Genomic DNA, 13050 nt, shown 5'->3' with positions numbered 1-13050 from the left:
TCAAGCACACAGAGATCTGCCCCCCAAGTGTTAGGATTAAGAGTGTATATGTCAATGCCCATCTGGAGAACGTTTTAAGAACCGTGTGTGTGTGTGTGTGTGTGTGTGTGTGTGTGTGTGTGTGTGTGTGTGTGTGTGTGTTTGTGTTTTACTTGTTTTAAAAGTAGTCTTTTTTTCTCATATTAAAACATTTTTATGGGGTTGGGGATTTGGCTCAGTGGTAGAGCGCTTGCCTAGGAAGCGCAAGGTCCTGGGTTCGGTCCCCAGCCCCGAAAAAAAAGAAAAGAAAACAAAACAAAACAAAACATTTTTATACAATCTATTCTGATCATGCTTTTCCCTTCCCCAACTTTTCCCAGATCTTCCTACCCCTCTACCCAACTCTATATATACCCTTTCCTTCTCTAAAAATAGGCAAATAAGAGAAACTTTAAAAAAAAAAAAAAAAAAAAAAAAGGCCATTGAGTTCATTTTGTGTTGGCCAACTACTCCTGAGCATGGGTTCTGGCCTGAGGTGTGGTTAATACCCAGTGAGATTCCACTGAATAAAACTTTTTCTCTTTGTAAGTGGGTATCACTGGCAGATAGTTTCTTGCTTGAGTTGGGAGTCCCTGTGCACTTACCCTTCTCATTGTTTGGACCCTGTGTGTGCTGTCACAGTTTCTGTCAGTTCTTACGTGTTTCAATCCTGCTGTGTTTGGAAGACAACATCCATCCCCTCTGGTTCTCCACCCCTTTTTTGAATATGTATCTTCCTGAGCCCTGAAGGGAAGGATTTGATGAAGGATTGAGCACTCTGAAATTTCTCATTCTCTGCACACTGTCCATTTGTAAATCTCTTTGGTTCTCATTTTAAAAGCAGACATTTTGAATGGAAACAACCTGACCAAAACAATCTGTGACACAATTTGAAGGACCATTAAAGTGAAAGTATAGAGCACATTGCAGAAGTAGTGATGATACTGATCGTGCCTTCTTTTTTCTTCTTTGTAGTGAACCCTAATCCTCTAAAGTGCTAAGCACAATGTTGCTGCACAGACAGCTGTAATTGTTTCTCTAATATTTCTAAACTATTAGAAAAGAAAATGTAATTTTTTTATGCATTCAAGAATTTGCTTGGAAATCTTGTGAGAATCTATTGTTGACTTTGAAAATCACCAAATATTCAGAGAATGCCAGTTACATTAAGAATAGGATTAACTTTTTATTACAACTAGATGGAAATATAAGAATTAGGGGTGGCTGGAAATGGTGGTACTTGCCTTTACTCAGGAGGCAGAAGCAGGCGGATCTCTGTGAATTTGAGGCCAGCCTGGTCTACAGAGAGAGTTCCAGGACAGCCAGGCTGTTACACAGAAAAACCCTGTCTCAAAAGCAGACAAGAAAAGAACTAGGAATACTCTTAATTACTAATAAACAAATATAGTTGAGGAATATAAAACCTATTTAAACTAAGAAACTGTGATTGAGTTTTATTCATTCAGCAGTCTGTCAGCTACATGTTACTGGTCCACTGCATGCTAAACGTACAGCCAGTTACCTTCATCTTTATCAGTAAGTTAGTCTTGAGAGGAAAAAAGAAGTGATTGGTCCTACATGGGTTTGAGGGGGCTTCAGTCCTGCCACTGGAAATTCCATCAAACTTGTTGCAGTCATCATGGTACAACTTGTGTGTGAGGAATGTCAACTTCTTCACTTTCTTCTAGATGGCTGCTGCCAGGGTGGAAGCTGGGCACAACCGCCGCCACTTTAAGGCAGCGACTTTGGAGCTGAGTGAGGTGAAGAAAGAATTGCAGGCCAAAGAACACCTGGTACAGACACTGCAGGCCGAGGTGGATGAGCTCCAGTGAGTGCCTGATGCTTGCACAAGTATACTCCAGGGCTGGCCATGGCGATCGCAGTCAATTCCATATACTGACTGCATCAGAGCAATTAGGGTTTTCTGTCATTTTTATTTCATTTTGGATCTCACAGCAAGAATCATCTGTCTTTTCCTAAGATACCAATCAGGGCAAGTCAAAAGAACAGAATTATCTGACTCCTTTCTTAGGAAGTCTGAGTTTAACCATAACCCAGCTCTTCCTTGACTTCTTCCTGGAATAGAAAGAACCCCCACTTGAACCCTTAGTCAAGGGATATCCTGGATGTTTTGAGATCCATTGTAGCATCACACTAACAGAGTATCAACTCCGACGTGAGGAAAGGGGCAGGATAGACCTAGGCTGCACACACACCTCTACAGAAGCCTCAGAGGCATTTGTTTATTTTGTTATGAAAGTGCCTGACAGCACCGTAATCTGAGCTTTGCGAAGTGTCCAGAGTGCAGAAGACTTTGCAGGGTTAGGGAGGGGTAGAGCACTGGAAGGACTTTATACTGTCTATGGCCAAGGGTAAAGGTCTCATCATGACATCCTTGGAGGACAAATTGAGAGAATTCTGTCATTTTTAACCTGTTTGTTTGTTTGTTTGTTTGTTTGTTTGTTTGTTCGTTTAAATGCCAGGATTCAGGAGGGAAAGCATTCTCAAGAAATCGCTCAATTCCAGACTGAGCTGGCAGAAGCTAGGACCCAGCTCCAGCTCCTGCAGAAGAAGCTCGAAGAACAGAGGAGCCAGCAACCAACAGGGAGCCAAGAGGTAACAGCCAGGTCCCTGTTTTCCTACTGCTCAGACAGAAAGTGTATGCTTTTTTAAATATAATACTAAAAGATGAATAGACATTCCTTAGAACTGCTTTACAGAATAATACAGCATTTTAAAATTATCTTAGTCATGTGATTTTATTCTTTAGATGGAAGATCTCAAATGGGAATTGGATCAGAAAGAACGAGAGATTCAGTCCCTGAAGCAGCAGCTTGACTTGACAGAGCACCAGGGCAAGAAAGAACTCGAGGGTACACAACAGACACTGCAGGTCGGTCCTGTCCCTGTCCAGGGTCCTGTATCTGTGTTGAAATGGTGCAGTTCCAGCCAGGCTGAGTGTTACACATGTACCAGGAGTTCTCACTGAAGTAGATCACGTGTAGGCTCCCTGACCCCACCCCAGTAATCTGAAGACATTGTTTCCGTTTTAGAATGAGGCGCAGCATGGTTATCTGGTTCAGGTCACACACTGGATGGAGGAGAAACTGAGGGAAATTCAAGTACTACCCTTTGTTAAGCTATATGAAGTGTATGTACCTGGAACATGGTTTTTCTTTAGCTCCAGCGAGTAGTCCAGTGAGTAGTATCAATATGCAATTTGTGCTTATTATGATCAACTTCTCCATGAAGGCTCAAATGAGTAGTCTTTACTACTCAGGGAAAGGACCAGAAACATAACTTGTTAATATTCCTCACTTGTTTAAAAAAAAAGGGGGGGGGGCAGAATTTATTAGATTGCTTTATACTGTGTTTTTAAGAATGATTTATCTTATTCTAATAACTGACTTTGGAATTTAAAGATTCTTTGGGGCTAGCTGGCGATGCAGATTTGCTGTTTGCAAAGGGCTCGATGTTGACTGTCAGGGGTGCTGAAGTGATGCTCAACAATTACGAGCACTTCCTGCTCTTGCAAAGGACCTGGGCTTGGTTCCCAGCACTCACTCAGTAGCTCACAGCTCCCTGTAATTGCAGCTCCAGGAAATTCAGCAACCACTTTTGGCTTCTGAAGGCTCTTGTGTGTTTGTGCTACCCATAAACACACATAAGCAACTCCAGCTCTAGAAATTCCAGTTCTCTCTTCTGGCCTCTACAGGCACCTGTGCTCATGTGCACATACCCATGCACAGACACAGATACATATAATTAAAAACACGATAAAAGGGTTGGGGATTTAGCTCAGTGGTAGAGCGCTTGCCTAGCAAGCGCAAGGCCCTGGGTTCGGTCCCCAGCTCCGAATAAAAGAATAGGAAAAAACAAAAAAACAAAAAAACACGATAAAGATTTTTTTTAAAGTCAATGGTTTGATATCAGTGAACTTGTCAGTGCCTAGGAAACTGCTTAGATGAAAAGAAAACTTATCCTAGGGAAAAATATGTTGCCCAAACTGACATACAAGTTAACATCTTTTTTTTTTTTAAGGTATGTGCTCCACCTAGGAGTCACTTTTTTTTTTTTTTTTTTGGTTCTTTTTTTCCGGAGCTGGGGACCGAACCCAGGGCCTTGCGCTTCCTAGGCAAGCGCTCTACCACTGAGCTAAATCCCCAATCCCTACAAGTTAACATCTTAAAGTGTGTTTTAAGATGTTTACTTTTTGAGACAGCCTCTTATGTAGCCCAGCTCTTATGACCTCAGTTTGATATGTAGCTAAAACTGGCCTTGAACTCTTTTTTTTTTCCCATTAATTAACATCCTGATCAAAGCCCTCCCCTCCTCCCAGTTCTCTCACACAGTCCCTCCTCCCATCCTCCTTCCTCTTCTCTAAGACTGGGGGGTGGGGGGAGCCCCTCTGCATACCAATCCACCTGGCACATCAAGTCATTGCAGGACTAAGCATGTCCTCTCCCACTGAGGCCAGACAAGGCAGCCCAGTTAGGGGAATAGGATCCATAGGCAGGCAACAGATTCAGGGACATCCCCCACTCCAGTTGTTGGGGGACGGGTGTGAAGGCCAAGCTGCACATCTGCTACATATATATGTGAGGGGCCTGGGTCCAGTCCCTATCTGCTTTTTGGTTGGTGGTTCAGTCTTTGGGAGCCCCCAAGGGTCCATGTTAGTTGACTCTGTTGGTCTTCCTGTGGTGTTCTATCCCTCTGGGGCCCTCAATCTTCCCCATGTCTCTTTCATGAGACTCCCCAAGCTCCGATTAATGTTTGGCTGTGGGTCTCTGCATCTTTTTCAGTCAGCTGCTGGGTGGAGCCTCTGAGAGGACCGTTATGCTAGGCTCCTTGCTGTTAGTGTAAGAGAGTATCATTAATAGTGTCGGGAATTGGTTCTTGTCCAAGGGACGAATCTCAAGTTGTGCCAGTCAGTATTAGTACTGGCCTTGACCTCTGAATCCTGCCTCCTGAGCCTCACCAGTGCTGGGATTGTAGGCATGAGCGACTCACTATGATCTTTTAGCTTTACAAAAGTGTCTGATCATTTTCCTTAGACTATCAAGTCTGAGTTGGAAACGGTTCAGGAAGATCTGTCTGAGACCCAGAAGGATAAGTTTATGCTTCAAGCCAAAGTGTCTGAACTGAAGAACAACATGAAGACTCTGCTGCAGCAGAACCAACAGCTCAAGCTGGATCTCCGCCGCGGTGCAGCCAAGGTTGGATTTAGGCGGCGTCCCTCACAAGTTAATGGTCTACCTCACTTAGATTTTGGCTGGGGATGGGGGTGGGCAGGCAAGAGATTGGCAGGTCTAGATTGGTTTTCTAGTCATTCACAGATTAAAACACTTAACCAACATTGAACTATCTTGTGCACAAAGATCATAAAGAATTCTGCTTGGATAGTGGCCAAATAACTTTATTTTGTTACCTTGTTCAAGAGCATATTTGTTCTCTTCTTGAACACATATCGTCTTGCTGTGATACTATTTCCAACTAATGAACCCAGCCAGGATGTGCCGCCATTGTGAGTCATGGTGCCATCAGCTTGGCTCAGGTGGGAGCTTCATGTAGTATCAGCCCTGATGGAGGGTTTGAGATCGCTGGCAGATAATTTTTGCACAATCGAAGTAAATATTGCCTAATTTCTTAGTGAACCTCAAGTGTAGGCTTATATCTTAGGAAACTCCTGTAAGAGAGCTCTGATGCCATGTTCAGTTATTTCTCCTGAGGGACAGTGCACAAGTGGTTTGTGCTTAACTAAGTGCATTAGGACTACTGGACTGGCTAGTAAATCTTAACTACTAACTCTCCGACCATCTTCACAGACCTAGCAATTCAGCCCTCTTCTCAGAGTGGGGATGCAGGGAGGTTCAGTTGTCACAGTAGAGAATGAAGAAAGCTAATGGTGTACTTTTACAAACAGAAGAAAGAGCCAAAAGGTGAGTCCAGCTCATCCAGTCCAGCAACACCCATCAAGATACCAGACTGCCCTGTCCCAGCCTCACTGCTGGAGGAGCTGCTGAGGCCCCCACCCGCTGTGAGCAAGGAGCCCCTGAAGAATCTCAACAGCTGTTTGCAGCAGCTCAAGTATGATTTGTTTTCTATGGCCCATTTTGCTCAGTATTTAGACATGATATGTTTTTCCTGGGGGCATATCTTACGTTGTTTGTAGAGTGCCTATGTCTTTGAAGCCCTTGTGAAATAAAGGATTTTTACTGGCAGAGCTTCAGGGGTCCATGTTGTAAGGTGAAAACAGCTAGGTAAATCTTGGTGGTCCCTTGAAAGGTCAGGTGTTACTGAGCCTCTTAGCTGAGGACAGAGGAGACTAGCACCAGGGGCAACCTAGCACATGGGACCTTGATAGGCAGGAGACCTTGCTGGGGGAAATCATGGGTTACAGTAGCCCCAGGTACAGCTTCTAAACATTGGCATCAGGCCTTCAGGTCAGTGTCCCAACAGAAGCACCGCTCAGAAAACAGAAGCCTGTGTCTGATTGTTTGCTGGTTTCTGCCCAGAGTGGAAAAAAAGTGTCAAGAGTTTTTGCTTTCTTTGCAGGATATTTGATGACACTGGGAACCCCATGGTTGTATTATCTACTGGAAAAACCTGTTTCTAGTTGTGATGTATCTCAGCCCAGCACACACTTTAATCCAACAGCTTTCTGTTTATCGTAAACAGGATTAAATAAAGTCAACCATAAGTCTAGAGGAGAAGCAATCAACCAGTTGGCAGGGAGTGAACATAGGGGAAAAAAACAGAGAATAAGAGGAAGTCAGGAGGATAGATAGATCAAAGGATGTGGAAGGGTGGAACATTAAGTTTGAGGGGGTTTTGAGACTGGGTGAAGAAGGAGAGTTTCCTTTTCCTTTGGGTTGTGGCTGAGGAGGGAAGTCAGCTGGAAGTTTTCTCTGCCTTTCTGCGTTAGCAGGCTTTCACCCCAGCATCTGGCTCCTGAGTCTTCATTAGTAAAATTGATAGATGGAGATTTTGTTAATAACAGAAAACAGATTCCAGCTGATTTTGCTGGTCTGTGATACACTTATTGGTAGAGAAACACATACGACCGGTGGTGAGCCCATTGTATCCACTGTAGTTTGTTAGAGCCGTGGCTGGAGTTCTATCTGATCCTTGTATGATTTAGGATTTCTTCTGCCTTCTGTCTCCCCAGGCAGGAAATGGACAGTCTACAGCGCCAGATGGAGGAGCATACCATCACTGTGCATGAGTCCCTGTCCTCGTGGGCTCAGGTGGAAGCTGCCCCAGCAGAGCATGCCCATGCCCGGGGAGACACAAAAGTACACAATCAAAACAGTGTTCCTGGAGAAGGGCTGGGCCAATGACCACTGTTGTCCTTATCACCAAGTATTTGTGGCTGTTGAAGGAATACTCTTGTCAATATTATTTATTTGATTGAATGCTCTGGTGGCTTTCTTTTTTTTTTCGTTTTTTAAGAAATTACTTAAATTTCCCTTCACTTTTTATCAAGGATTAAAATAACAAACATCTGGGAGGTGGTGGCACACACTTTTAATCCCAGCACCCAGGAGGCAGATGTAGGCATGATCTCTATGAGTTTGAGGCCAGCCTGGTCTACAGATCAATAGTTCCAGAACAGCCAGGGCTACAAAGAGAGACTCTTGTCTCAAAATAAATAAATAAAGGGATGAGGCAAGAATTAAAAACATAGTCATAGCTTTTCCCATGAAATGACCAATTCTTAAAAACATCAGAGTTTGGACTGCTGGTGAAATCTGAGTGTGTATATCTAAACAGTCACTTGCAGAAGGAGAGAACTTCATGTGTGGCTACAGACACACATAAGACCTTTACTTTCCTACATAAATGAGTTTTTATTTACACCTTTTGCTTTTTATTTCATTTGCCTTTCAAACTATTCTACCTAAATAGGATGTATATATATAAATACCAAAAGTCTTTTGAAAACATACACCTATGTTATTTAAGGATCTAATTGTTTTACTACTGATTTCCCTTTGAAAATTTGCTACTGGGAAACAGTATACATGTAGCTTTAGGGGTGTCAGTTTAAAAATGTATTTTAAGAAGTATAACTTATTTTCTATGCATCCTAAAACCAAATACTCTTGGCACAGAAAGAATTGTGTTAGTTTTAGTCTTTTCATTTCTGAGGGTCTTTTCTACCAACATGTCCATGAATTAATAACACTGACCTCTTAGGTCTGTGGCCTTACGTGGTTTTACTCACTTTGGCTTACCAACAGGCAGGGCCAGTCAGGCCTTGAGGTCAGTTAGCAGGGGACAAAAGGACCTCCAAGGTCTCCTCATACTGACCTGATATTTGGAGAACACTGGTGGAGGCAGCCTTGGGCTGTGGGTTATAGGCTGCAAACACTGTGTCCCAAAGATGGTGTTTATGAAACAGTGAATGTCTGTCTGTGGGCATCAGGAACCACCATGGACCTCTATTGAATACTTGTGGCACAACAAGCCAGAGTAATACCTGGAAGAAGGTAGGCAACTTTGGTTTTCTGAGACAGGGTTAAAAGACAAAAGCCTTGTTTAAAGTCAGCACCAAGTGTGTGATTTATTGCTGTCTGCTTCCCAAATCATAATAATATTTACATAGAACACCTGACTTGAGGTCTGTAATCTTTGTGAATGCTTGTGAAGAAAATTTAAAATAAAGTAGATTTTTGATCCATGACTGTAACCCCAGCACTTGGGAGGTAGAATCAGGAGGCGAATCTGTTCAAGACTAGTTTTCAGCTACACAGCAAGTTTGAGGCAAGACTGGGTTACATGAACCATGACTTAGAAAGACAGACAAGCTGGAACAACAAGAGAAACGATCTGGAACAGTGTTAGAAGGAAAAGGGAGAAAGACCTGAAGGAAGCTGTAAGCGTGTTCAGCTAGTTGGTGTCTTTGAGTGGGTTTCTTGTCTATTTTATGGAAAATCAGTATGGCATTTTTAATCTGTGTTCTCTTATAATATCCTATTAGAGCGGTAAATGATGTGGTTAAAGTAGAATTATCAGCAGTGATGTCTGGTGTTTGAAAAATATTCTTTAGCAAGTATTGGGACTTTAAAGTGTGTATATCACTTGTACAGGGTTAATCTTAAAAAAATCTTTAAAACGTTATTGTAAATATACCCTTTTATTCTCTAAGATAGAAATTAGAAAAAGATGGTAATTTACATTATTTATTTTGTATTTTTAATGTCAAAACCAAGAAATAGCTCTTGGTTTGGACTTACTCTGCAACAGAGCTAGTTTCTCCTATGTAAAGAGATCTTCAAGTGAGTTTTGTTGATTGTGTTGTCTGGGGAAGGATAAGCTAATTCTGAACTCATTCAGGTGAAGGTTGTTTTCATGTCTTAACCCATTTCTTCGGTTGCTTTGCTGTCCCATATGCACGTCCCATATGTCCCTCAGAAATGTCACTTCTTCTAAACTTTGTAGTCTGCCTTGTGAATCCTTGGCTAGGTTCCTTTTGGTTCCATGAAAGGTCTGACATGTCTTGGCTTCTTTCTCTGTCCCTCTTTGCATGTCAATGTGTCTTTTCTCACAGTTGTGATTCAGAGGACTCTTAGATTGGAGCCGGGATTCTCTTAGGGCTCTTTAAGTCACATTGAAGTTGAGTTTTCAGGTTCCCTTTTTTTGTTTGTTTGTTTTGAGTTTTTCCCTTCTATTTTTCCCTCTTATTTCTATTGTACTTCGCCTCCTTGAGCTTATTCCTGAGTGAATATGGCTTGACTACTGTTGCCTCTGCAGCCAGACCTGGGGGTTTTAGTTTGCTCATGAAAAAGTGCAGGCAGGTATGGAGAATTGCTTTCTCAGGCGGGCTCACACCATTGTGTACCATTTCTGCATATATCATATATGCTGAATCTTGTCCTATACTGGACACCTTGGCTTGCATGCTTTATACTATTAGTTTTCTTATGTTTAAAAATTACCATGAAATTTCTATCTTTGTTTCTATGGTAGACGTCCAATTGATGCTGTGATTTTAGATTTTTACACCATGGTAGCAGGCAATGATTTTGAGAGATGTGAGGCTGACTTTACGTGGACGTGGGATACAGGGAGCTCAGAAGGTAGACTTAGTGCATATATCAAAAAGCTTGGTTAAATTCTTCTCCATTTCAAAATAAACTTTCCAGTATGTGGACACTGTAAAAGCCATAGGCTTATAGGTCACAATGATATATATTTTTCATATATTTTGAAACAAAAATTGGCAGGTGAAGATTCTGGATTTAAAAGGGACCATCATATTTGAAAAGTCCTGGAACCTCAGAGGACCCCTGTGATAAAAATAATACTGTGGCATGAGATATCTCGAGTCTTAATCTAACATGCTCAGTAGTTTGGAAATCTAGCCCAGTCTACTCTGTAGTGGTCATAGGTTCTGACAGGATCTTTGGGTCCATGTACGGTTTGGAGGGTCCAACATTTCAGTGCTTTTTGAGTTTCTCATTTCTATAAAAAGTTATCTTACAAGGGAGTCAGTCTTCATGTTGGGGCTTTCCCAGGGAAACTGTCATCACTGGTAACAAACTGTAACTTTAAAAAGGCATGTTGTTGCTGTTATTGTTTTGCCTTCTTTTTTTAATATAAGTGTGCTTGGGAACTCCTTACATTTTATGCAATAAACTATTTTTGGTAAAGGTTTTCATAATTCATTGGGGAGGGCTTCCTTCTTAGAGCTAGTGTTTTGTCATATTTGGGAGTAGCTTTTGTAGCTCATGTAGTTTTCACACTATTTTAAAAGGTAATTGTGTCCTATCAAGGTTTGAGGGTAGGATACGAAGATTCACTCCTTGTTGTGTGAGACCAGCAGAAGTAGCATGGTAACCATGTCTCTTCATTGGCCTGCATCCACCATCACCATGAAGAAGGAGCACACTTGCAAAATCATGTGCATGAGCAGAGGATGTTGGGAGCCTGTCTGCCCAGTGCTCTTGAGCTGACCAGTTTCTGCTGGGTTAATTTTCATACTCAAGCAATTTTTTCTTTTTCATTAATCCTTTATTTTTGATCAATGAATTATACAGGCCTATTTCAGCTAAAAGTTATTAATAAGGCACAGAGTTAAATCAAGTACTGTAAAGGAGAAGTTTATATAAATTCCTGAGGCACTCAGAAACCTGATTGCTCACGCAGTATTAGAAGCAAGTTATGAGGGAACTACAAAGTGGGTTATTTAACACCCCTGCCATCCATGGTGGGTGTCTTAGTTTGAGTTTCTGTTGCTATGATGAGACACCATGACCACAGCAATGTGCATGTGTGTGTGTGTCACCCACCCGTACTCATGTATAAATGGGAGCTAGGCAAAAGCCTATTTAGAAAAAAATAAGCTTGCTCTCTACTTAACACTAAACACAAAAGTAAACTCTAAACAAGATAAAATTGTGAACATTCTTTTTTCTTTTTCAGTTTTTCTTGTTTCCTTTGTATTTTGAGACAGGATCTTTCTGTTAGGCCTCCATCTGGCTGTCCTGGATCTTACTCTCTAGATCCTCCTGCCTCGTCCTCCCATGTGCTGGAATTAAAGGCATGCACCACCCCACTGCCTTGCAACCACCACTCTCATAAAGGAAAACATTTAATTGGAGCTGGCTTACCGTTCAGAGGTTTAGTCTTTATTGTCATGGTGGGAAGTGTGGCAGCACAAAGGCAGATGTGGTGCTAGAGAAGTAGCTAAGAGTTCTGCAGCTGGGTCAGCAGGCAGCAGAAAGGATAACACTGATACTTCAAAGCCCACCCCTGTGATGCTTCCTCTGACAAGGCCACACTCCCAATAATGCCACTCCCTGTGAGTCTGTAAGGGCCATTTTCATTCAAGCCTCCACAGTGGGTAACCATTGAACGGTCCCACAGCCTAAGTAAGAATTCTTAGAATCTGTCTTTCACTACCCTTTGCCAACCTTTGTATAACTACACTATTTCTATATCCATCCCCGTGGCTCTTACAATGACGAGATCCTGGCTCCCAAAATAAACTGGGTGGTGACCTGAGAGGTAAACAACAGTGTTCACTCTGGGGAAGCAGTGAGATTAGTGGGGTTCTTTACAGAGCATGGCTGAGAGAGGTAATTACATGAATGTGGGTGCAGTTGGAAATCCTCTACCCTGCAAGGAGGGCTTCCCGGTAATGGCACAGATAGAGCACCCCTTCCCTGTTCTTTCCCACTCTAGACTCTGGTTTCTCCAAATACAGCAGATGGTAGGAAGCAACTACATATTCAGGTAAAGTTCTCATAAGGGGATATAAAAAGTCAGAAAACCCAGTAGGGACAAACCTTTTACAAGGGGAACAGCTGAACTCCCAAAAGTAATGATTGCTTGACTCAGAGGACAGTCACTCACAACAACCTACATTCATAGGTCTTGTGTGTTCTTCCATAATTGAACTAGAGTTAGAGTTGAAGATGGCACCTACTAGGCTGCAGTTGTAGCAGCCCAGATAAGAAGTGCTGGCTCTTCCTCAAGTCAGCTCCAGATAGCACCATGGATATACATCTTCTGTGCCCCATCCTATGCCGCTTCAGGTAGGTATGTGCAGGTGATTTGTAGACTTTCTATATACATAATTAGGGTCAAATATTACCTTCACAGTAAAATACTCGGGTGTTCTGTATGAATATCCTAGAGTAGTGGAACTCTATGGAGGAGTAGCCTTGACCTATACACCCCACATTAAGTTTTCTGAACATTACATTAGCATTTCCTTATGCATTCCACTACCCTTGTCTACTTTGTAGATCTCACTGTCTCCATCAGGAAGATCGAAGTGGGCTTTCTCAACAATTTTGTACCTTGTCATTCTGAAAGAAAGTCCAGAGCCCCTTGCCAGCCTATTGTTGGGCTAGCTACAACCCATAGCCCATTATTCCTGCTGTTTTCCCTACCTTAGTCGTATGAACTAGCATAGCATGTCTCTGCCTGAGAACCTCAGGCTCCTGGTTGCTGTTCTCTCTACTGAATTATCTGCTATGGGCTGAGACCAACTGCATATAACTTAATATATGGCTGGATCTC

The 13050-nt window shown here is 42.3% G+C and overlaps 1 protein-coding gene across 7 annotated transcripts in view; it reads left to right on the top strand.

The window, feature by feature from the left end:
* Nucleotides 1-10673, top strand: part of Golga3 (golgin A3) — a 48162-nt gene extending 37489 nt beyond the window's left edge. For 6 of the 7 annotated variants that reach the window (XR_015634039.1, XR_015634038.1, XM_087578631.1 and 3 more), the window contains 6 exon segments: nucleotides 1707-1846; nucleotides 2502-2634; nucleotides 2789-2911; nucleotides 5073-5234; nucleotides 5942-6105; nucleotides 7187-10673. Coding sequence is in view for 5 of the 7 variants with exons in the window: in XM_087578631.1 (XP_087434757.1) it covers nucleotides 1707-1846; nucleotides 2502-2634; nucleotides 2789-2911; nucleotides 5073-5234; nucleotides 5942-6105; nucleotides 7187-7358 (894 nt within the window). In the remaining 2 variants the exon portion in view is untranslated. 7 annotated transcript variants of the gene reach the window in all.
* Nucleotides 10674-13050: the final 2377 nt, after the last annotated feature.

Source organism: Rattus norvegicus, chromosome 12, assembly GCF_021556685.1.
Source record: "Rattus norvegicus strain SHRSP/BbbUtx chromosome 12, alternate assembly SHRSP_T2T, whole genome shotgun sequence".
In the NCBI taxonomy this organism is placed as follows: Eukaryota; Metazoa; Chordata; class Mammalia; order Rodentia; family Muridae; genus Rattus; species Rattus norvegicus.
Note: the sequence above shows the minus strand (reverse complement) of the source record. Positions and strands in the feature narration are given on the sequence as shown.